We start from the raw sequence: 25,792 nt of genomic DNA, 5'->3' as shown, positions 1-25,792 counted from the left end.
AACATTTCTGGCTCCTTGCCAGTTTAGCATGAAAGACAATTTTGATTCTACATGCTCCTCTTGTTTTCAATCACCAAACCAATTACACATCTTGGTGTTCATTAACTACTTTGTGCAGGGTTTTTTTTCATTTATTTAATTACTTTGCGTGCACCAAACCATTTAATAAGTTGGATCACTTATACAGTAGCAACGACCCATCAATTAAGAGCTACCTAAATAGCTGGATGAAATTATTGTACCCATCATCTACAGATAATTGTAGCACATAACACAAACATAATATTGTTTCCTTTCATGGAAAATTCAATAAAGTTGACAAAAGAAGTGGATTTAGAGTAGATGAAACCCTGAAAATACATCGCATATCTTATCCTGACTAACAACCTTCTTGTCAACTTCCCAAGAGACTTGAAAAAAATCCCAAGTTTTAGATTTACACCATAGGTTAAATAGTGCTAAGTCTTAGAAAAGTATGTGATCTGATATGCTGCATTAGAGATTCACATCAGTATAAGTTAAATTAAAAAAACAGATCTAACAAAATCTTCCATTATCATTATCTCAAAGTTTCTTTTTAATGTTTTAATTCCTGTATTTTCTTACTTAGAGGCAATAGATTACTTACAGGAGTCTTTTAAACTGCTGTTTGAAGCTGCACCTAAATGTGCATTAAGATAAACACTGAGCAGCAAGCAGAAGAGGCACTCAGTTCCAATTCTGCTGCTGGAACTCATTCACTATTCTGCTCCAAGACTAAATCCTCCTTTTCCAGGCTTGTGTGCCTTGTCACACTCACAGAGACACACAGTCCTCAGCCATCATGCTAATACTTTTGAGCAAGTCCATAATTTTCCTTGCACTGGCAAGTCTCAAAGGTCTGGGAAAAGAATGGGATAATGAGATAAGGAATCAAACACAAGGATGGCATTTCAAAAGGAAAAATTACTCCACAGTCATCCCTTCACACAAAGTAAAAAATTACTTGGGAGAGAGAAACTTAGCATACCTTTTCCATTGCACTGCACATATGTGGTTTCTCAGTGAAAGTTATGTACAGTTAAACAGAGTTTGGAATCTGTGTGGGATTTGATTGTTTTTTCATTGCACAACAGCAGAAAGACATTTTTGCAATTATTTACAAAAAGAAAAAGTAAATGCAATCAAACTATAACTTTTGCCAACAACTATTGGCAGCAAATATTAAGAGAATCATGACAGTCACATTAAACTCTTTGTTTTGGTATAAAACACGATTACCATAATTAGAGTTAAAACACATACCATAAAAATGACATCCTAAGTATGAATACTTAGGATAAAACAAAACAAGTCACAGAAAAGGTAACTGTTAACATTCTGACTCATGAATAAGTTATGACCAGCAATATTTTATTTTTCTATTTCTATCAAAGCTGCCTTATACTGTATTACCTGCAATAGCTTTATGTCACCAACTAAAGAAGTAGGTTTGGGAAAGAGAGTTGACTGAAGCAGAAAAACACAATTACTTCTATAACTTAAGCACTGAATGACCAGCTGTCATTCTACACTCTGCTCAGCTACCACAACACTTGACTCAAAGCTCACCACAGATACTGAGAAAGGCAAGGGGAAAACTACAGGGGAAAACAGAGTACGTCTTGCAAGTGAAATATTAGCTTTTAAATTCATTCACGAACTACATTAGTTTTCAACTACTCTATTTGCCCACCAAAGCCACTGATGCAGTGTTAGTGAACTGCAGTTATGATTAATGCAGACTCATTACTGCTGAAAAAGCAATGAGATGCTAAAATTTCCACACCACATGACTACTCGTTTACCATTGAGGGGTCTGTGGGTGAAGGAAGCCCCTCATCAGCATCCTCCTTGATAACATCCTAACAACAACAAAATATTATGGTTTGGGTAAAATGATCAAGGGCTCAACAAAAATTATGAAGTAAACAGTGAATGAGACTGATCTCACAATAATACATAATTCACGAGAAACACATTTGTTTTCTTTAAGTGATTAAAGCTTTTACCACCTTTTAACAGCCTTGCTCGTTGTATAAGTACCCTAGAATTAAAGCAACCAACAAGTGAGGCTTTTACTTTTTTATCTTTCCTCAGTACATCATTCCATTTGAACAGCCATCTGTCAGTAAAATAAATACTGTTAAACAGGAAATTTATTATTCTATAGGAAACTAGAAAAGTCTGCTAATTTTGCCCTTCTAATGGGTAAAATTGGATTATATGTACTTCAAAAACACTTCAGATAAAATGTATTTTGCTTTACTTATATATATTTCTTTTAACATTTAAATGTGATCTTCCAGTTTCTAGCACTCTTTACAACATTAAAGGATATAATTTTATCTTCTCCGGGTACAAAGAATTTGTGATACATTATTAAAAAAATTGAATATTAATTTACAAGTAGTCTTCTATCACTACATCTGTTTTGGTACTATAGTACAGTTGGCATTTTCATTAATATATTTTTGCCAGTATCAAAGGTCATTCTTTTCTAATCTTTATACATGGATGCTGGAATTGGTTTTCCTCTGTAAGAAATTTCTAAAGTTAAAACAAAATACATTTACATTACATGTTAGTAACACCTTTGTTTAAAATATATATAATAAATATAAAGCTTATACTTGTCTAAGAGAGAACCATCATTAATAACCTTCAATTTCATTACTCACTATATTTATTGTCTAGGTTAGTATTTGAATTACCCTTCAAAATACTTACTAGGCCATTGTTCTGATCTCTGGACAAACTCGTTTTTAGTGGTGGACGTGAGATGAGATGAGAACTGCCAGGGTAATACCTTGGCATATAAAGATATGGGGCAAAGAATGGCTATGGAAAAAAAAAAAGGTGTAACAAAAAAGGGACAAACAATTACACAAATCAAAATGTAATAATAAAATAAAAATCATTACAACAAAACACATCCTCTAGCTGAGTTTCATAAAGTAAAAAAGAGCAATTACTAATAGCTTTCTTTACTTTTGCATTGAACCACTGAACAGAATTCAATCAAAAGCTCTGGAGTGAATTCTTCAAAATCACTCAGCAAATGACCCCTTTTTTTTCCCTCCAAGCCGATGGGTGCTCTGGTATAATTTTCTGGAGGAATAGAGACAGAATGGTTTTGGTAGCTACTCTCTAACATCTGCTTTCAATATGGGAAAAGGATAATTTAGCAATAATTCTGACAATTTTACTTTCCGACCTTCTCAGGTGCTCAGTAAAACTTTGAGTCATTTGTAATATTCAAGACAATTGAACCAAATAAACAAGAAGTGTGATACTAAGAGCATCCACCACTAGAACTTCCCATATTTGTGGCACCCAACCTGGGGGCTTCCACAAACACTAGATTTTATAAACATATGAACAGATGCTTAGAGCAGACAGTACTGGAGTTTTGTTTTGCTGGAAATACATTAATGCATGTTGTTCAATACAAATTGCATTTTAAGGGACAGTGTTAATTTAGACGTTAGGGAAAGCAGAATTACAGCACTCATTGCTTTCAACTCATTGCCCAATTCTTAATAAAACTCCTCCCCCCAAAAAAAACAAAATCTAAAAACCAACAAAACACCATAAAAACCTTTAAAAAAGTCTCAAAACAATGGCTGTATTACTGATTTTTGATGTTTCTATGTGTAGCATTTTCAAAATTGTATTATCCAGATACTTCACAAGAGAACATATTATCTGATTTGTGTTTCTGCACATGACAAGATTCTGATTAGTCTACATCACTAAATTCAGTATAGAGTAAATAATTCCATGACTAAAGGGAGAATCTATGAGGAAGGAGTGAAATTTGTGGAAATATTCCACCTTAGATTTGCCAATAAGGACTTAAAAACTTTTGTATTCAGAAGCAGCTCTAAATGAACTGAGAAATTCAAGTTTAATTTCTGAGTATATCATTTATGTAGACAGCATATGCTACAACTTCAAGCACTTTATGGAAAATAAAAATGGTTCCATATTCTTAGCTGCTAGAGGTAGATTCTGAGCACTTTTACATAATTACCACAAAAATTTCATATGCTTTTCCAACATATGAAATTACACAATATCCATTGTAACCATCAGTCTAATTGGGGAAGTTTGGTTACCTAGTCTTTGCCTCCACTTGTTTTAGCTAGTACAGAATGATGCAGGAAAGTTCACTGAATTAAAACTATTCCACTGTCATAAGGCACATTCTACAAACAATACAAACTCTTTTTTTGGAAGAGATTAATTTCCAGAAAATACCACAGAAACATTTAATGCCTCAGTTTTCCACTAACAGCTTAAACCATGTGGAAAACCCCCAAGCATGAAATGCTTTATGATCAAACTGCATTCAGCTCTCACTGCAGAGCCTCTTCTCTACAACACACAGGGAGCTTGCTGGTTGCATGATATCACACTACAAAGCAATGGAAAAAAAACCTGTCCACTAAGACAATTATCCCACTATCCTCTCACAACTTCTAATCAACCACTGGGCCCATTTCAGCTACTCCACTGCTCCCCAATTGTGGAATTAATTCTCCATTACAGCCAAGCACTTCAGAATCAATCTTCTTTGAAGTACAATACAGGCATCATGAAAACATGAGATCAATATAAATATGTATTGGGCATAAAACAATGCAGAGTTGCTCTTCAAGTCTGCAGACAGCCTACAAACCTTAATGAATGTAACAAAACATCATTTGTTCAAGATATCAAAGAATTGTCTCCTCTTTTGTAAAAGACAAAAAAAAGTGTTCACATACCATAGTTTCTTGCTCCCACCCAGGAAATCCCAATTAGACTTGCCTACAGCTCTGACCTTCCCTGGAAGAAACATCATCTCAACAATGATCCATGAGAGCAGCAATTTTGAGAAGCTGAACTTGAATTCAGCTTTCAGCCAGGCCACTAGACAGTGATAAACAGTACACATCCAGCTTAGCCCCATAAGAGAGCCAGAGTGCTAAATTGAAGAGCTTCTAAATGGGACCATAATCTTCCCTTTACAGCTAACTGGAGGGAGAACTGGGTTTTAAACCAAAAAATCAACAGATTACATCACTGGAAGTTCCAGGTCCATAACATAGGAGAATCTAAAGAAAAAAGAAGAAACATACATAGTAAAAAACTCCGTATTTTCTAAAAATAAAGTCTTTTCCCCAACAGCTGGAGGAGGTTTTTCTTAAGCATAAATTAATGCTTAAAGACAATAGGACAGGAACCGTTTAATGGTTAGGGCACATATCCCCAGATCTGAGGGTGGTTTTGAATAAAATCCAGCCCTTTCCACAGAAGTATTTGAATCCACTGTGTTGTGTCATACTTCTCTCAGTATCCAAGACGTCTCTCAGAAACTTCTACTGGGGAGTTGCTATTCATTTTTTTAAACACCATATTTACAAAAACCTAAGAAATTAAATATGACTGAAAATGCTGAAGGAAACAGTTTTTCAGGATGAATTTTCTACTTTTAAAAGGTTCTCATCACTCATCTCAGTATGTGGTGCTCATGACAGTACCTTTAGGAGTCCAGAGTAATGAATACAGTTCTCTGACAATATTCATTAAGTGACACACTAAAAACAATTATATTTTAGAAGGGTAGTATAAAATTCCTGTAAGAAAAGCCAAAACTGAAGTATTCTAGTCTTCAGCAGGCAAAAAAGTAAGCACATCTGTAAGCCCTAACACAAATGAACAAATAATAAACTCTTTGTAAGAACAGCTTATGACTCACCAATAATTATTTCTCTAATCCTTATTGGAGCCAAAAACCCCCATACAGGTTTCAACAGCTTATCATCCCTGACTTTAAACCTTGTCATGTACAGTAACACAAAACAGGGTAAAACAGACACAAAAACAGGGCTTCCAACAAAACAGCTACTTGGACTAAGCTGAGTTAGTATCAACACAAATATTCATGTGTCAACATTTATCAGTGTTGGACTACTCCAAAATATATGTTATTTTACGTTATTTTCAACAAAACAGCATACTGTCACTGCCTTGAAGGTATATAAGAATCATTTTAGAATAGATAACTTAAAAAGTTCTGGCCTACATATACTTTTTTTGCCTTGGTTAACAAAGACTGATTTATGAATAATTCAATTTACTTTTCACCTTAATAGGCTACAGTCAAATCTACTTAATGTTGAGGCTATCTCCTGTATATAGAAGTACACTATGACTTTTATCAGCTCTCTGTGGTTTTTTTCATGACAGTGCTACAGAAAAAAAAGTAAAAAATAAAGTTTAAAATACTGAACACATCCCACAAAACCAGAAAGTTTAAACACTCTTCAACTACACAGTAAAGCACTTAATTCAATTTTCACATGAGCCATTCTCAGGACTAGGTTTTATGAGGCCCACAAATAGGTCAAAGAGGTATGTTTTATGCAATTCATGTAAATTCCTTTAAACTAGTACAACACCAGCTCAGGGAAAAGATAGGAATAACTTTAAAAAGAGACAGAAGGGAAGACAGACATACATTCTTATAATCTATCTCCCCACTTGAGTTTGTGTATGTTTTAACAAAAGCAACAAAAAAAAGATGGGATCCTTTCCACTGTCTGTGAGCATGAGAAAAACTGAGCACAATTTACCCCCATCCCAAGCCAACAAACCCCCCCCAACAAAACAAAAACAAACAAAAAATCAGCAACCCAAAAAGCCCTGCAATATCCTACAAATGAGCAGTGTCTCAATATTATTTTTTTCCTTTGTAATTTGTTTTTCTGATGCCATTTACCATGTTTCTTCCCCAAACAACAGTTACTGAACATTACTGCAAAATTTGTCAGCTTTTGGACTTTTTTCCACTCCTAAATAAAACTTGCATGGGTATTTTAATATTTAATAGATGACATCTGCAGTATTACCAGACTAAATCAGAAGAATGTTAATTGGATCTCGATTATTTACCCGATTGTAAAAGGGATGCTGAGGTCCTGTCATACCACTATAGTAACTGCTGTGAGGCTGGGGGGACAAAACTCCGCTGTTGAAAGGCCCATTGAAAGAGGTTGTAGAAGAACAAGCTGAGGAAGGCTGACTGAAGACAGATGTTCCTCTAGCAGGTGCCTCATGTAAAGGCAAGGTGGGGTAAGGAAGTCCTCCAATATTCATCTGATCTCTTGCAGCACGAACATCTGGAAAATAAATTGGTAACAAGAATATGATTTTGCCTGAAGTATTTGGAAAAGTTTTAATTTGTTTGCCATTTCAATACAGTACAGTTTTGTATATCTAACTCAAATCAGAGCTCATCTAATAGAACATCAAGAAGGTCAAATTTCAGCTGGATTTGGTTGATTTCTCTTGATGATCACATCTACACAGGAGCCTTTAGGAAAGGTAGGATGGTTTATCACACATTAAATCTCTCTAAACATTTAGATTCTTTTAAAATGTGGCATAAAGGAACCTAACAGTCACTCTCCAAGAGAAGCTGCTCCAAGGCTGGTCTGTACCATGGCAGAGTGAAAAATCCCAGCACACAGGGACCTCTTCTGATCCACCAGGGCCTGTGAGTGCTCTCACAGCAGGTGCTACAGAGACCTGAGAGTTGACAAAGAAAAAAAGGTCCCCCAACAAGCCTCAGCCCAGGGAGTGTGACAAGGTAGTTTGAGTGCCCAGGGTACAGGAAGCGTGCAGTCACCCTACCCAAGAGGTGAGCCCCCTTGGTGGTCATCATCCTCTCAGAAGGAGCTCAGATATGGCATCCAGATAAGGCACAAAGCCCTAGTCCTCTGCACTCACCAGAAAGGATGTGACAACACAGACAGAGCTCCCATCCAGGTCTCAGGCTGCAGGAGGCAGAGCCTGTAATCAGTGCTGGATGTAGTAGAGACAGCAGGTGTGTGAGACACAACCAGGGAGACAACCCTGGTCCAGCCTGGTGCAAGAGTTAAGTAAGGAAGCAGAAAGACTAAGAAGTATGAGAGAGTCAGAGGACAGAGACTGCTGGAATCACACTCTGGCCTCCCTGAGACAGAACAGCCACTAGGAAAAAACCAAGATCCAGAGGACCTTGTATTCTCCCCATAACAGGCCAAAGGCACCTGTGCCAGGGGACATTCATGTTGGATGGACATCAGAAACAATTCCTCCACTGAAAGTCTTATGGAGATCAGCCAGGAACTCCTGAGGTAACAGAAGCCAACAGGGAAACACCACTAAAATACTTCAAAGGAATTCAAGGGTGCTCCTCTAAGAAGGTGACACAGTTCACAGCCCAGCTGAAGTGCCTCTGCCTCAGTGCACACAGACTGGGTAACTAACAGGAGGAGCTGGAAGCCACCATGCTGTTAGAAAACTGTGACCTAGCTGCCATTCCAGAAACTTGGTGGATGAATCCCATGACTGGAGTGCAACTGTTGATGGCTGCAGGCTGTTCAAATGGGACAGGAGAGGAAGGAGGGGAGGTTGCCTTCAACATAAGAGATGGAGAGATTGCAAATTTTTAAAACAGTAGCAAGGAGGACCCCAGGAACTAGTGACCTGTCAGCCTCACCTCTGTGCCTCTGAAGATCATGGACCAGATCCTCAAGGAAGTTTTGCTAAGGCACATGGAGGACAGAGGTGATTCAAGCCAGCTAGCAGCAACTTCAACACAGGAAGTCCCGCCTGACCAACCCTGTGTCCTTCTGTGATGAACTGCATCACAGGGAAGGACTAGAGATATCTATCTTGACAGATGTGTATCTATAGATATCTATATTTATCTGGACTTCTACAAAGCTTTTCAAAGCTTTTTCACAGTCCCCCACAATATCCTTCTCTCTACATTGGAGATACATTTGATGGGTAGACTGTTACACAGATAAGAAATTGGGTGTGGACAACTGTATCCAGAGGGTAATGGTCAATGGCTCCGAGTTCCAACAGACATCAGTGATGTCCATCAGGTCCATACTGGGACCAGTGTTATTTAATATCTGCATTAATGACACGAATGGATAGTGCATCCTCAGCCAGTCTGCAGATGACACCATGCTGAGTGGTGCAGTTGACACATCTGAGGGATAGGATGCCATCCAGAGGGACCTGGACGAGCTCAAGAAGGGGACCTACGGGAATCTTATGAGGTTTAATAAGATCACCTGAGCTGGGTCAACTCTCAGTAACAATCCAGGCTGGGAGATGAACAGATGCAGAGAAGCTCTGCTGAGAAGGACTTGGGGGTGCTGATGGATGAGAGGCTAGACTTGACCCAGCCATGTTCCCTTGTAGCTCAGAAAGACAAATGTGTCCTGGGCTGCATCCAAAGCAGCGTGGGCAGCAGGACAGGGAGGGATTCTGTCCCTCTGCCCTGGTGAGACCCCACCTGCAGTGCTGCATCAGCTCTGGGATCTCCAGAACAAGAAGGACATCAATGTATTTGAGCAAGTCCAGAGGAGGCCACAAAGATGACTGATGAGGGATGGAGCACCTCTACTATGAGGAAAGGCTGAGAGAATTGGGATTTTGCAGAGAGAAGGCGTTGGGGTGACCTAATTGCAGCCTTCCAGCATCTGGAGAGAGCCTTCAAGACAGGTGGAGGAAGACTATTTACAGGAATATGTAGTGACAGGACAAGGGGGAATGGCTTCAAACTGATAGTAGGTTTAGAATTCTTTACCATGAAGGTGGTGATGTATCGGAGCAGGTTGACCAGAGAACTTATGGATGCCCCAACACTGGAAGTGTTCAAGACCAGGCTGGATGGGCTTCTGAGGAACCTGGTCTAGTGAAAGTTATCCCTGCACATTGCAAGGGGGTTGGAACTAGATCATTTTTAAAGTCCCTTCCTACCTAAGCCATTATAAGACTCTATGGAAAAATTCTCCTAGGAGGAAAGGCTGAAAGATTTTGGGTTCTCCAGCCTAGAGAAGACTTTGTTTCACTGCCTTAATTTCTACAGGGTTTTACATGTACTTTCAAAATTGTTAACAAAGATCTGAAGTCAACTTGCATCTCTTCTGCTAAAATATCGTTGTGTGCATTGGTTTCTTCCATTTCCTAAAGCATTCTGCAAAGCAAGAACAGTGGACTTCGCCCTCCAAAAGAGAAGCTTTTGTCCAGGATGGTCTGGGTGTTACAGCAAAACTATTAAGTGAAAGGCCTCTTACTGAAGTCAAATCAGATCTGAAGGTATGGTTTGATGAACATGAAATGAGTGTTCTGTGTGACATGCCAAGTAGCTCAACTTAAAATAAATGACAGATTTGCCATTTTCCATTTATTTGAAAGCATACCCACCTGCAATGATTTCTCGTAGCTTGGGATCCAGGTTCACTGTACAAGGCAAAAAGGTTCTCACATCACGTGCAACAAGGACAGGTGTTCGTGAGGATAAAAATACCTCAAAGTTCCGTATATCTGCATCAATTTCAAGTAGAGGTTCAACATCTTTAGTTGTAGGAATATTCTTTGAAATTCTGGGGGATGAAATTAGATACATCATAAACCATATTTATTAAGAGTAAGACTTCAGTTTACAAAGTAATATTCTAGGGTGAAATACTAGTATACTTGCACCCATTCTCCCTGTTCTCTTAAAAATAAGAGAACCCATAGAAAGCTGTTCTGTCTGCAGAAAGAGCAATGTAATGTTTTCTAATATGCAAAAAACCTTAAACTGCTGAACAATCTGGTCTAATGGTATGCTTCAGAGAAAAGTCAAAAAAGCCATACATCAGTAATGTCAAATCCCAAGTAAGGGGAAGTTAACATTTGTGAACTTTAACCTCAAACATCTATTCAAATTCCTATACCCAATTCAGAAATTCCATGGGAAAAACAACCTCATTTTTAAACTAACTTTTTGTAACAGGAACAGGCATCTTAGAAGTTGATCAAAATCTAACTGTGCATTCATTGTAAAAAGTGGGAAAACAACCACCTGCTTTCAAGCAATTCACCTTCTAAGAAAATGCCACAAACAAATGAAAACAACAAAACCATGAGACATGATCAATGTAAGGGACTGTTCATGCATTATGACTATTGTCAAGCAACAGTGAGGGTTTTGTGAGCAGTAGTATAAAGGGGAGTTTCAGGAAGGAACAAGTAGGATTAAATGTTAGTCTTGTGGAAGTTTATGAAAAGCTCCTAATAAGCAAGTGATGGAGGCCGACAATGTTGGTCAGATGGACCTATCTTACTTGATATTTCATCTCATAATACTGGCATCACATATCAAATGAGAAATTATAATCTAAATTAAAGATTATGAAAATGAAAAAGTACTCACAATCTAGCATAATAAATATGTAAACAGTGGAAGAATGTACTGAGAACAGTGAACACAGTTACAGCTATAAAGTGACTGTGATACCACTCTATATGGACACCAGTGAAGTAACCACACTGTACATAAAGTAAAAATAGAAAAAAAATTATGAGGAGAAAAAAACCAAAAAAAAATCCTATAAAATTATTTATGATTTTAATGGCTCTTTTCAAAGACATGTTAAGGCTACAACTCCATGATAAAGGGGAACAGCATACATGTGTTGGCTGCGCTGTGAACTGCTGTAACTTGCTTAAAAGAAGAGGGTAGCATAGAACAAAGAAAGTGTGTTTTCTTCAACTACTGGACAATTAGAAGAGCTAAGGCAGCTACCAATGCTGTCATGGAGGAAATGAGTGCACTGATGCATGGATGGGAAGGAAGGCAGGAGACTTATGCACACTATGCAAATCACCAATACATCAGGAATCTCTTACATTAATTAAATTCACAATCACATTGTGTCTTCGAAAAGAAAAAAAAAAAACAAAACACTTAAAAGAAACCCCCAACTGGTCATATAGTAATTTAATTGCATTTTTAAAAGAGCTAATGAACTAAGTCTACCATTAGTTGAACAATCTTACCCTATTTCACAATTTGTCTGCTTTTTAAAAGCAACAATCTTTTTTAATCTTTATTTTTAAATCCTCCACAAAGTAGAGGAAAGTAGAATTTTATGTACCATGGCATTATTCTAGAAACAAAAGTGGCAGATTTACACAGAATACATAGCATTTAATGTTAAGAAAAATTAAAAAATTGAGAATCAATGCTACATGCTTGAAGTAAGGGCAACTCCATTGCATTAAAAATGTATTTCAGCTGCAATAATCTTTCATTCTGATCTTTTACCACATTCTAGTCATATACTAAGAGTAGAATTAACAAATTCCTAAAAATTTTACCAGAAAACAATGGACCATGTACCTAACAGACAGAGGATTCTGCCATACCATGCTGTCATAAACAGTGTCTGCAAATAACTATATTCACAGTGAGAGGTCACTTTATAGCACAGGAAAAATGTAACAAATATAAAGCATAAAAGCAAGTGTAGCCTATTCTAACAAAGGTTCTGCAGAACAAATTGTAAGACTTCAGAGACTCCAGCCTTAAGAGAATAAAAGGTGGTGCTTCTGTGAGAAGACAAACTTGACACTCAAAGGTTACAATTTCAAATAATAGTACAGTTCATTCTCTGGAATAGTTTAAAGAAATCTAGTAGAAGCTAAAAGTATTCCTAACCTTAAGAAGTGAAGGGTCAAAAGAAAAAAAAGAACACTGGCAGTATCAAAGTAAAACTTATACTCCACTGAATCTGAGAAATGCATATTTTACACTAATATTTAGCTACTACCTTATGTTATTCTATTTAGTCTTTTATAAAACTACAACTAAACTGACAGTAAATGTGTATGTTTTAAATCAAACATCAGATTGTGAAAAGAAACAAGATCCTTCATGCACACTTTAGCTATATATATATATTTGTTATATATATTTACTCTTTGTATTTTAGACAAGAGTTCAACACTGGAAATGTAAAAATTAAGTCACTTTTCAAGTCAGGAATTGAAGAGTTAAAGAGTGGCCTACTTCAACACTTCAATCTACAAAATAAAAAGCCAAAAGAGAATGTGACATAGATTTAAATAAAACACACAGCTGATGAATCACATGAAACAAATTAGCTGATTTTTAATGCCAGCTCTACTTAAGTCTGAATGCGAACAGTGTTCTGAATGCGATGAACAAAGCTACTGTTCAGAAGCCAATAGCCCACTGCTGGTGTGCAGATTGAAGTCTCTATTCTAACCTTCTGAGCTCAATGTCTTAAACTACGCCTTTGAAAGAAATATTTATGTAAATGATAATCTTTTGGCAAAGAGCCACAAAAACCATACGTGCCTGCACTTCTCAGATAAAAAAATAAAAGGTTAGCTTTTAAAGCACTTTAGAAGTTACTTTTTCTAAAATACAAGCATGCAGATCTAAAAATAAAGCGCTGTGAACACACTTTTTTCATTTTGGGGCTAGATTCCTGAGGCAAAATTATTATTTTTTAAATCAGAAACATCAGAAAGTGTCAGTGTTACAGACCGTCTGTTTCCAGGAGAAACTACTTGAATTTAGAAGGAATGAAGCTAAAACAAAACATTTCATTGATTGAAGCGAACCTTAAAAATTAATTCCACTACTCTCCACATCGCTTTCCCATGAGCAGCTGAAATTAAAAACTGCTTTCATTTGGGAGTAAGTTACATTGCAACAATGTTGAATTATTCCTGGCTTTTTCCTGAAATATAGACAATTTAGTACAAGTACACAGAGGTACATCATCTTATCTTTCATTCTGTAAATTAGATTCAAATTTGTTCTAATTTTGTTCACCGTGTACTTTCATGACTGACTTAGAAAATAACCAAACCATTTCTGACAGTGTGTCCAGCACTGAATGCTGCCAGCACAGTTTAGAGGAAGCTAAGCTGTTGTACCTATTGCCCATCTCCTTCACTACCCTGCTAGGTGGTGCCAAAATGGCAACAGCCAAAATTACCCACCTTCACCCACGCTGGAGGCTGCGCTGGAGGTGCCCGCATTGCCTATGCCACTGGTTATGTCAGGCCCTGGAATATGCCAACAGGATTTACCCACCTCTTCCCCCAGCCAGGGCTTTTGGGGCAGGCTGGCTCTGACCCAATGTAGCTGTGCTGACAAGAGCTGTGAGGAGCCTCACTGCAGGGCTCTCCTGCCTGAGCTAAGAACAGCTTTTAAGCTCAGACCTTTGCCCTTGGTCCTCCTCCAAGCTACATCTGTGCACCTTTGGTCTTGACCTTGACCACTGGCTTAACTTCCTTGTGGCTACCCACCACAGGGCCGCTGGCTGTCCCTGGTTCCTGTCACTGAACCTGTTCCACTTTGCCTGTTTGGCTGTTGAGGAATTGCTCCCCTTGCTCACAGTGCTGTGCCTGCCTTGCAGCCCCCCTCAGCCCCCAGCCCACCCTCGCTCAAGGAGCAGATCCCTGTTGTTCCCACACTGATGGAAGGCTGACTTCCCTACAAGCCCTCATACCCCGAAGGGCCGTTCTCTCGGCTCTTTCGAAACGTCTCTCCCTGAAGGTAAAAACAAAGAAATGCTTCAAATTGATCTTTGCACACCTAACTTTTTTTCTTCATTTGTTTTACAGGAGCAAGCAACTGCATGGACAAGAGTAATTTAACTTTCTCACTCCATAAAAAGCAAATTACTTCATTAATTGCTATTAAATAATAGAGCAACAGAAGGCATGAGCATGAAGGCATGTCATGTTTTATCTATCATGGGCTTTTTAATTTTTTCCTCTCAAGATAGTACAAGTCAAAAATGTTGCTTAAAATAATGAAATAATTTGTCATTAAAAATGAGAAAAAAATTTCTACAGGTTTGATACTGAGAAACACAAAACTAGAAAATCTTGGCTGCTATGGAATGCAATATGAAATTTTTATCCTTAACAGTCTGCTGATTTGATGTCTGATCTCTAATACCTAATAATCAAATCGTATGCTTTGCACTGAAGTTACTTATCCCACTCTTCTCACGTCTGGTCAACATAGTGACAGTGTTAAAAGCACTCACACAAATCGCTCCAGGAACTTTGCAGTACTTTCAACATATCAGCAACTGTGCTACAAATATTCTCTCAAACTGAAAACAGCAACAGGTCACTTGGACACTGAAAAAGAACATTCGCTTATACGCCCATTCACATAAAAATAGGAGTAAAAAGTCATCACACACTCAATAATAAAACATAAGGGAACAAATGCTTTATCTTTATAAAGACCAAAAAAAGAGAAAGCTATAGTTTGATATATCTATGTAGACAAAAATTCAAGTCCCCTCAGCGCATATTAAGCAGAAGAGACTTCACTGAACAGATGCAATAGCTATTTAAAAACTCCTATTACCATAGGTATTCAGGAAAACTTGATTTGCAAAACTGACTTTATTCAAGTACCAGCAGATAAACCACCTCTCCACCTCTCCTCCTAAAGTGTTCCTGCTTTTGATCATTTCAGAAAGAAAAAAACCTATTCTGATGCTTAAAAGATTGGTATTTATTAAACTAATCTCCCACACCCAGTATCACACACTGTCACTGAGCCATATTAAAAAGTTCTGTTCTTTAAACAACTCTCTGCCATACTTTATGATTAAAATAAAGTGTTAAAGCAGTTACAAATGCCCGGATTCATTCACAGCTTTGCAGTGCTATTTGAATTACAAAAGGCAAAAGAATTTTAAAAAAGGTGGGCATCAACCACCTACTACTCAACTGGTACACTGCCTTTTAACATTGAGACCACACTATTAGCACAGTAAGAAACATAATAACTTTATGTGCCCTGCATTTTAAGTACAAGGCAATAAAAGGAGACAGAAAAACAAAAAGCAGGTTAAACATTTTAGAAGTAATGCCACACTGTGAGGTCTACAATACTAAATTGTCTACTTAAAGGAAGTGATTTATTTAAACCTGGCCTGGGCAAAGATGATTGCAGAGAACATTATCATCAGAGTGATGAATGTGGCACCTTCCACAGCGTTTTTCATTTTTAATTTCTATAATCACTAAATAGCTACACTTCTTAAATTAATACATCAATAGGCATTAAGCAACTCACAAATCCCTCAGAAGTTCATTTCACCCTTTTTCTTAAAAGGTATTTAAACAGTGTCAAAACTGGAATTAACATAATAACCTTCCAGAAAAGTTACATTTCAATGATCTTGCTCAATTTAAACATTTAAAATTTCTACAGAATTGCTGAAAGCATGTAACATACTTTCTTAAAAGAATAATTCAATAGATATTTGTCTAAAGTACTGTAATGAAAAAGTAAACAGATAATGCTTATCTTCCATTTTTATTTTACTTCTTTTCTTCTTACTTATGTATATTAACAAAAAAACCTCAAATGATTTAAACAAAAGCTTTTAGCTCAACACATAATTGCAACAAAATTACAATAATTGTACCAATTAAAATAATCCTGAATGAACAGTTTGTCATCTTAATGTTCCAATGGTTTATAGAAGGATCTACTTAATTAGCTGAAATTGCTCTCCAATGTTAGTATCAAATGTCATTTGTTAAAAGTTGAACGATTTTGAAAATAATTTAACAAAGCAATTTTACAAAACACCAAGAACCAACATTTTCTTTTCAGCTGAATAAAGCAAGCAGATGTGTCATCAAATTGCTATAAAAATAAATGAGCCTTTATATGGAGAAAAATAAATTTTACTACTAGTGCTACTGAATACTATTTTTGTATGAAATCAAATTCTTTAATAAAATAATTTCATATCATTTATATCTTGGTGATATTTTTAGTATGCTATAAATATACTTTCTTAAATTGAAGTAGTAAACAATCAAGGAGAAACATTCCACCGTACATGAAACAGAAAAATGTTTTAACTTGACTAAGTGATTTCTTAATTTGATTACCATGGGTGTATTACACAAGAGATCTGAATCTATCAGGAAAACATGGCATCACTGAAACTATGTTATAGAACTTCAAATCTAGAGTAATGAACTGCAGCGTCACTTATAAATCAATTTGTTTCTTAAACCAGTGTAATTTCAAGAAAAAGGAAGAAAATAAAAGAAAAACCGTTCAGTGGTTGATTTCAAGAAGGGATGACTTCACTAAAGACTGGAAAAAAACCCAAGGAAAATCATATACCAGTGCTGAAACTGGACTGGAACTCAAAAAATTAAGAAACAACAATTCCTTCTATTATTGCTAAATTAGACAAAGCATATATTCCATAATCCCTCCCTTGGAATGCTGTAAGAGTTGCAAAAGCATTAAAATGAAATTAATGCATGAGCTATGGCTTGCTTAGATCCTTTGGTTCCCTTCATGCCTGCAACCCCCTCCCTCTTTTCCCAAAAAAAGAAAAAGATGCTGAATTAAAGAAAGCAGTTATGCTATTCTTCTAAATCTGGTGTGTTCTGCCTCGGCACATCGTATTGCCACCCAATTTGCCATCCATCATAGGTAGGCATGCACACATATGTGCACAAAGACTATCACAGAGGTTAAATTAAGCCCAAGTGATGGATGAATTACACGTTGCTAAGTTTTAAATAATGGTTACCTACAACTCTGAAAAAAGTATAACCATTTTCTTGTCCTGAGAAATCTCTTTTTTCAAAATCAAAGAGTTCTTGATTTCCATAGTTTCCCTCAGCTTCCCAAAAAGCATATTTTCTAGGAGATTAAGGAAGGGTGGAGATCGTAATCTGAACAGATGGCTCATGAGTTTCTTCTATCCTGAGCCAAGCTCTTCTGTTCTAATATTTTTAATAAATATATAAAAATAGTCACAGAAATTTAGGGACCATCAGCTATTTGCAAATATCTTCATAAAAAATCAGAAAGTTCTGTCTTAATATTCCGGTTTGCTCAAAGCCTCTGTCTTAAACCCCCAGAGTTTGGTCAAAATTCAGGCAAAGAATGACTGGTAGGACTGTCCCTTGTGACATCAAGCCCAAAAAGCAGGTTAACATCAAAAGCAGCCAGTAGGAAGCACCTGAATTCTGTAGCATTAAATAAATTGCATATTCAGTCATGGGGGACAATGCATGACTCCCCAGCATCTTTAAGCACTGATCTCATGGTCCCTCTTAGGACTATCTCCTCAGATACACCAGCCTCACACTTCTCACAGTTTCAGCAGGTAATGGCTAGAATTATATTCAGAAAGATACAGAACCTAGATCCTTATCCCATAAGAGAGAGGACAATATTTACCACACATCTACCTGGGTGAATGTCTGGTATCTGAGCACGACCATGAGGAAATTCTCATAGATTGTCACCAACTTCATACTGACTTTTTTCTTTCCAAAGGGCCCTCTGTAACAGGTAGATCATTAAATTGCTCTGGCAGCCTGCAGTGCACTCTGCCATTTTCTTTCCAAAGGCCAACTGGAACATTTCTACAGTGGCCTTCCTTGCCTGCTGGACAACAAATCTCGCTCACCAGCACTGGAAGGTTCCTGCAACCTGTCACACATCCTGTCCCAGCACTTGGTATAACTAATTTAGACACATTTATCTTAGAATTAAAGTAGCCTTTACTGCTGTACTTTGTGCTGAATCTCATTTTATCCTCCTGCTTGAAACATGCTCAAACCACATGTTTTTTGTCTTTTACTTGGCTTTTTAAGGGCTTCAGTTACTGACTGAACAGGTTCTGGGTGCAAGGTAGGCCTTGCTTTAGCAATTCTGTGCATTGACAACAGAATTGTTTCACAGCAGAACCACTGATTGCACAGGACCTTCAGGGGTAAAAAAATCATAGTCCATAGTTTTTCAAGTGTCTGGAAATTTACAATAATTTTCTGAAATGCCATACAAGACATGCTTGAACTCAGGAGGCATATGCATGCCTGAAGTTTCACTTTCAATTGTATAAATCTTACAGTCCAGCTACTAACAGCTCCAAGAAGTGGCAGTCTGGTAAATTTGCCACATCTAGTAGAGAACAGGTTCACTCATAGATACAGAAACTCTCCCTAATACCACTGTCAGAGGGACAGGCAAGAGAGTAATGGAATTACTTTAGTTATTTCTAGGAACATTTTCCAATTGACAAAGTACTGCAGACTTTGATTTCTGCCATGATAAGAAGGATACAAAGAGATAAAATGTGTTCCACGGATTATCTTATTTAGTGAGGCAAACTGATGAGGAAAGGGACTGGGAAGACATTTCTTATTGTATAATCAGCTTTAATAGCCTGATTTTTGATCAACATGGTGGTGATATCAATCCCTGATACCTTTAGTCTTAAGAAGTAGAAAATATCAAGAAACAAAGACAACCAAGACTCAGAGTCTCAAACTGATATGAAAAAATTAGGACTTTGGGGAAAAGAAAGAAATGAATCAAATGCATTAAGAATAAGGGACGCTGGAAAAGAAAGGAGAAAGCCAGGCAAAACCGGGGGTTGTCACTGCTTGATGTGAGACTACAGCTTTCCTCAGCCTCTTAAATATATCTATTTTGGTACAATTATTTTGAAATGTGATTATTAGAAAATCAGTCTTTAGAACTTAGAAAAATCACAGATTTGTATAATATAATACATTCTGCCCTTCCGTTGATTTGTTGGGAACTCCTAAAGACACTGTTTGATTTTCTGACTGAAGTGGGGCACAAAACATTGTTCAGAGAAATCAGCAACAATTGATAAATTCCTTTCCTTACTGCAGATTTACTGCCCACTACTGTGTTAGCAGGATTACAGATAAGATTATTTTCCCCAGTAGGGTATGATATCTATATCCACAATGACTTTGACCTGCAACTTACTCACAGCTACTTCCAACCCTCTGTGAAACTGTTATCCTGGTTATATGCCCACATGGCATCACCTCCCTCTGTCAGACCATTCACTGGTATGTCAAAGAGCACAAAAATTATCTTTGGAAACCTCACCTGCAAGTTTCTCATGACACACATGCTACTATCATTTGCTTCCTTTTTTTGTTTTCCTGGGGCAATCATGCCTGTTATTATCCTAGATTTTAATATGTTTAGATGTTCTAGATTAAGATCTTGCTTAAAATGTCTTAAATTTCAAAATACTTCCTTGTCTTCTTCCTACGTTCATTGACTCTGTGGAGAATTCAGTTTCGTGAAATGTATCTTTTTTCTACAAAAGCCACAGTGACTTTTCCCAAGATATCATTTATTTAGATCTGACACTGTCATTTATTGTGGTGTCATGGATGCTTTACTTGCCTTCACAAGAGAGCACATTCCCATAGCTGGCTAATTTACAAGTCTGAGAAGTCTCAGTTCCAAACATTCAACAGAAACTTGCTTTAATCTGACAACTTAATTCTCTTAGAAATTTATTTGCAGAAAGCCCACATATTTTATTTCACTTCAGAGCTTTAAAAATTTGCCTTTTGCAATTTGTGCAAACCACTTTGGTATTACACAAAATTGACTATTCACAGTAACATAGAAGAGAATGCAGCACAACATAAATGTAGAGAAATATTAACTCTATGTATAGCTATAAATAAAATGGAAAGATAATTAAATTAGACCAGGATGGAGATATGGGTCATGACAACAGTGAGCTTGATCACCGAAGAACCTAAACACGAAAGGGGAAGGAGCAACAAAATCAGAATTAAGAGCTTAACCTGGTAAGGAGAGAGACTACATGAAAATCCTGAAGATGAGAAAAGGCAACATATTACCTGAAGGAATAAATACTACTACTAATAAATATACCAGGTGGAAAGCACGACCAACCACACAAGTAGATAGAGAGAGGCTGAAATGAGAGAATGGAAGTGAGATGATACAGCAGGTCAGTTTAAGGAAGTAAAAAGAGTAAAGACATTTTTCTCGAGCATATAAACTGAAAGCCAACAAAGCAGATTGAGCATTTTCTTTTCAAAATTTGCCACAGTGACACAGCATGGGCTTGTTCCCCTCTAAAAAAGATTGAGAGCATAGAGTCTCTACCTGTTACCATAAGAGATGTTATGTGACACCAGCTCATAAAGGTTCTTCACAGAAGTGTGCCTGTGTCACAAACTGAACCCTAATTTTCTTTAGAGGGGTGGGGGGGGGAGGTAGGTTCTGTTTTGGTTTGGGTTTGTTTGTGATTTTCTAATTGGTTGCGTGGTTTGGTTTTTTGGTTGGTTTGTTGTTGTTGCCATTGTTGTTGTTTTTGGTTGTTGTTTTGCCGGGGAGTCTGTGTTCTTTTGGTTTTGGTGGGGTTTTTTGTGAGGCTGGTTTTTCTGTCTCTTTGTTGGGTTTTTTGTTATAGACCTTGGAAGAAAGTTCCCAATATGATATTCAGTAGATTTTTCATATCTGCATAGTATGAAACAGGAACTACACACTTCTCCTGACAAACCTGGTCTCATACTCATCAATTTAGTGTTTGATATTCTTCACAGTATCTATAGAAAAAGACAAGTTTACTTTCCCCAACAAGCCTTCATAATAAGAATATATTAGCTAGCTTTATTTTTAATGACAAATTGAAGCACAGAGATAACAAGTATATTTATTTAGTTACCAAATTGAGGTATCCATTTTTTTCCAGAATACTCCACCAATTGAAAGCAGAGCTCCCAGCAGCTCCAGATATATCTGAGTATTTATCATTATCAGCCTGCAGAACCATAAGCTGTACACCACCTCCCTCCCCACAGAGGCACGAATACTCTCCAAGTGAAAGGTACTACAGCGATGACTAGTCCAGCATCACACAAACTCTCACTAATAGTTGTGGAACAGCGTTTCATGGTCTTACTTTAGTTATTGCATTCAACTCCAAAAGATAAGCACTGCAATGTAACAGAAAATGGCCTTCTCTTTTACTACAGTTTGCAAAATTAAATCCTGGACATTACAAGATGGGAATCTCACAGAGGCAAAATAGCATATAATCATGGAAATCATATATCATTGTGCCTGCAAAGAGGAGAATTAACTAAAGACTATATTTATTCTTTTGCTTCTTAGTGCTTGACTACCCGATTCTTTCCGTTTCCCCGTATTTTTTGTATGTTATGAAGGTATCGCTTTCTCCTGCAAACAGCGAGCCAAGGCTCTGGCGCCAGCGCTCTCCGCGGCTGTGCCGAGCCGGGAGCGCCACCTGCCGGCACCGCGCCGCGCTGCACAGTCCCTGCGGCACAGCGCTGCCGGGGGCAACGGGGGACAGCCCGCCTCGGGGACACAGGCGGGGACATCCCACCTCGGGGACAGCCCGCCTCGGGGACACATCTGCAGGGCAATACGGGGTTAACTGCCCCATCCCCACCGCTGCACCGCCACCGCACACAGCGACCAAGCACAGTAACTCCTCTGCTGACGGGGGCTGTCACTGGTCAGTCCAGCGTGGTCACCCTCTGCACCATCTGCAGCAGAGGGGAAGGCAATGGAGAGTTCTCACTGCAAGGGAATCCTTGTGATTCAAAAGCTTTTTAACACTTGATCTTTTAAAATTTGGAAAAGCAGCTGTAGTATTAAAGGATTCTCTTACACAGAGAACGTGATCAAGTGGTGAAAGTCTCACATTTAACACAGAACCTACAAGATTCCTTTCAGCGACGAGAGATGTCCAAGCAGCAACTCTAAAGCTGCAGTGTCACAATAAAAAGTAGTTTGACAAAAACTATTCAATACTAGGAAAACTATATTCTTGACTCTGATCTAAAATATCAAGATATTAAAAAAGCCTGAAGAATAAAAAGCAGAGAACAACAAACTCAGTACAGGAACAAGCCATATAATTATCAAGATCTGGTATCTATTTATGAGACTCCAAATGGGAAAGCTGCTCTATAAACTAATAAAACTTAGAAAACTGAAACTGAGGTTTTAGAAGAGGAATTAACTTTGAAATTATAGTGAAACAGTTATTTGAGTCAAGTTACTTTAAACAGTTGCAGATAAAAAGAATAGCAATGACACTGAAAGGATTACTTTGGATAAAACAGAACTTTTAGAGCTCTATATAATCCCAGAGAAGAGTTCACAGACCTTTTCACATTCAGCATATGGTAAAGATGATCACCCAAATCACCAGAGAGATGAGACCTCAGCTTTGTCAATACTTCAGGAGAGTTACATATTTAGTTCCTTACACAGGTTCAACAGAAGGGGCTAAGAGACATCAGTTCTCTTTCTGAGCATGCAGCAACATTATTGCTAGAAAACTTTTTTCTTTAATTGTTAAGAAGCTAAAGAAACTGAGTCTTTTAGCTTTATCATTTTTGTACCAAATAATCCTGTTGGTAATTTTTTTTTGCTAAAGAGAAAACCCTGAATACTGTTCTTGCTTTCCTTTTCCTCATTTTTCTGGTATTGCAGGTAGAATACGAACATCTTTCCTTAAAGGGTGATGATCACCTTCCCTTTTCCAATACATTGTACAGAGTTCTTCATTGTTTCTTCCCATTATGTACTCTGGTTTATTTAAACACTAAAAAATTACCTATACACTTGTAATTGTCAGTTATGAACTAGCAGTCTACACAAGTGGCTGTATCACTTCCAAACAACTTCCAAACCTGCACAGCAAGAGGTACAACACAGCAACAGCCATGAATCTCCTCCACACCTTAACTAATACACCATGACACGCTCCAGCTGGCACTAAGCATCAACAACTCAAGTGTTTGTGCTAACAACAAACAATCCAGAACCCAAGTTATTCACATTCACCTGTGAATGTCCTTTTCTTTTATTTATGTTGGTTTACTACAATTTAACATCCATGAATACTGGAATTACTAGCACTCATTTATGAAAATAAATCAGGTCTCTAGTATCTCCCCTGGTTTATCAGAGGACATTGTTATGTCTTGAAGATATCTTTGGACTTCAGTCATCCCAAAGTGATCTATTACTCTGGGTGCCAACAAACAGAAAACTGTAATGAGTTTATTGGGTAAATACTGAAAATATAAAATTGTGAAACATGCTATACAGAAATCTGAACAAAGAGAAGTTTGAATAAAAAGCATGACAGGAAAGGGAATTCCTGATGATTCTGAATTACTTTACTTAGCTGATCACATAAACATTTGCGACACTGTTGTGTGAACATACAGTGGAAAGATGGGTTCCCTGTGCTTTACCTTTGATTTTACAGGTACATTATACTCACAGAGGAAATGCAAAACTCAAAAACTTTGTCCATATTCTAGAGGAGAGTGTTTTCTAAATATGCACTCAATTTACCTGTGAAGTCTGGTATTTCTAAAGCTATCTTCCAGCTTAAAGCCAATCAACTACTTCAGTCTACTACTTGCCCTCTTCATTTATCTTCAACCTCAGCCTCATCATGCCCAATCTACTCCTATCCATCTACCTTCTGAGATTTCTGTGTTCAGATCCTAACCGCACTTCAACTTTTCTAAAACAACTCATTTAATCTTTCTCAAACAATCCTAATTCCATTCCCAACATTTTAACCATTCTCAGCTCACCCCAGACTCTCACACAGTTCATCTCCTATTCCTTGACTTTCACTGCAGAGCACACTTCCAGTATTTTCTCTCCAAGTTCATTGCCCTGGACCCTGCAAAATCTCTAGATTTTCTGGTAACTTGTTCAGTCAGTCACAATCTTCTCTCTTTACCTGAGCTGTTCTTTTCATCTGATCTCCATTATATTTTATTCAAGTCAAACCTTTCCCTCTTCCCCCGACTCTGATTCTCAGATTCTGCTTTTCTTCTATAGGCCCCACTCTCAGTCACATCTCTCTCTCCCATTCCTCTCACTGTCATCAGGTCACAACCCACAAATCCTTCCTTACAAGCAGAGGGATCTGGAGAGAGATGTTCACTGGCAACACTAGGCAATTTGTCCTCAGTAGTAATACCTAGACAGCTCTGTTGGAAAGCAGCTAGTAGCAGAAATGGAGAAAATCATGCCTCTTTTTCACATCTCTAACTGCAGCACATGGCATTGCCATAACACACCTGCTAAGCACAAAACCTTCAGAGATTTTTATCAGTAAGGCCAGTTTCTGCTGAGCTTACTTCAGATTAACAAAGAAGTGGAAAAAATACCCAACTTGTAGCTTGGCCAAGGTAAAGATGAAAAGGATATCAAGAGACAAAAGTACAGTTAGCTGCCTGTGAAAGAATACCTGTACAGTTCTCTTTCGTTTAAATACAAAGCACTCATTCATACACAGTGCATCAAATAGCAATGAAACTCACTTAGAAGTTTTCAAAAGTCGGCAAAAGAGGGTGAGATTGTGGGAATTTTAGATTACAACCTGATAAACATTTGAAAGCCATGTTATTCTAGTGATCATTAATAACGATCACTATTTTAATCACTGAAATTGCACACCATTACCAGAATAATAACTACCTCTCATAGATGGTTTTTAAAGTCAGGTGATCTGGAACACCTTCAGTCTCTTCAAGATGCAGGATGAGCCATGATGTTCTGTATGGCCACTGCTCTGTGAGATTGATCCAACTTGCCAGTCTGTCCCAATTGAATGTGATTTGATTGGCTCTCAATAAACGACCTAAAAGAACAAGAAAGAATAAAAGAAAACATAGAGGACTTTTTCTCCCTTTTGAAAGATATCTTTTTTCCCCTCAAAGTAACAGCTATGTTACTATGTCATTAGCTGATGTGTGAACTTCCTGTTATTATATTTTTAGCTCAGTAAATTCAAAATCATTGCAAGATGCATCCAAAAATATAACTTTACAGTCTAATAAAAATCCTTGCAAATACTGGTCAAAATATGAGACTCTCCAAAACTGTCAATTTCAGCCTCAGTTTAAACACTAATTACTATCATCCTGCTACTGGTGAATCTTAACTTACTTCAACCAAATTCAATAAAGAATTACACACAGCATTAATTTCTCCATCTAAACACAGAATTTTATGCTAATAATTTGA

At 37.5% G+C, this 25,792-nt stretch overlaps 1 protein-coding gene across 3 annotated transcripts in view; it reads right to left on the bottom strand.

The window, feature by feature from the left end:
* KIDINS220 (kinase D interacting substrate 220) overlaps positions 1–25,792 on the bottom strand; it is a 74,985-nt gene that overhangs the window by 11,795 nt on the left and 37,398 nt on the right. Inside the window, exons 22-26 of one of the 3 annotated variants that reach the window (XM_074538120.1) lie at positions 25,244–25,406; positions 10,279–10,457; positions 6,961–7,187; positions 2,749–2,859; positions 1,827–1,883 (exon numbers count right to left, since the gene is read on the bottom strand). In XM_074538120.1, coding sequence (XP_074394221.1) covers positions 1,827–1,883; positions 2,749–2,859; positions 6,961–7,187; positions 10,279–10,457; positions 25,244–25,406 — 737 coding nt within the window. The remainder of the gene's footprint in view (positions 1–1,826; positions 1,884–2,748; positions 2,860–6,960; positions 7,188–10,278; positions 10,458–25,243; positions 25,407–25,792) is intronic. The other 2 variants (XM_074538121.1, XM_074538122.1) reach the window with 2 other exon arrangements.

The sequence above is a fragment of the Zonotrichia albicollis genome, chromosome 3, assembly GCF_047830755.1.
Source record: "Zonotrichia albicollis isolate bZonAlb1 chromosome 3, bZonAlb1.hap1, whole genome shotgun sequence".
Lineage (NCBI taxonomy): Eukaryota > Metazoa > Chordata > Aves > Passeriformes > Passerellidae > Zonotrichia > Zonotrichia albicollis.
The sequence above is the reverse complement of the archived record's forward strand: the minus strand, read 5'-3'. Positions and strand labels throughout refer to the sequence as shown.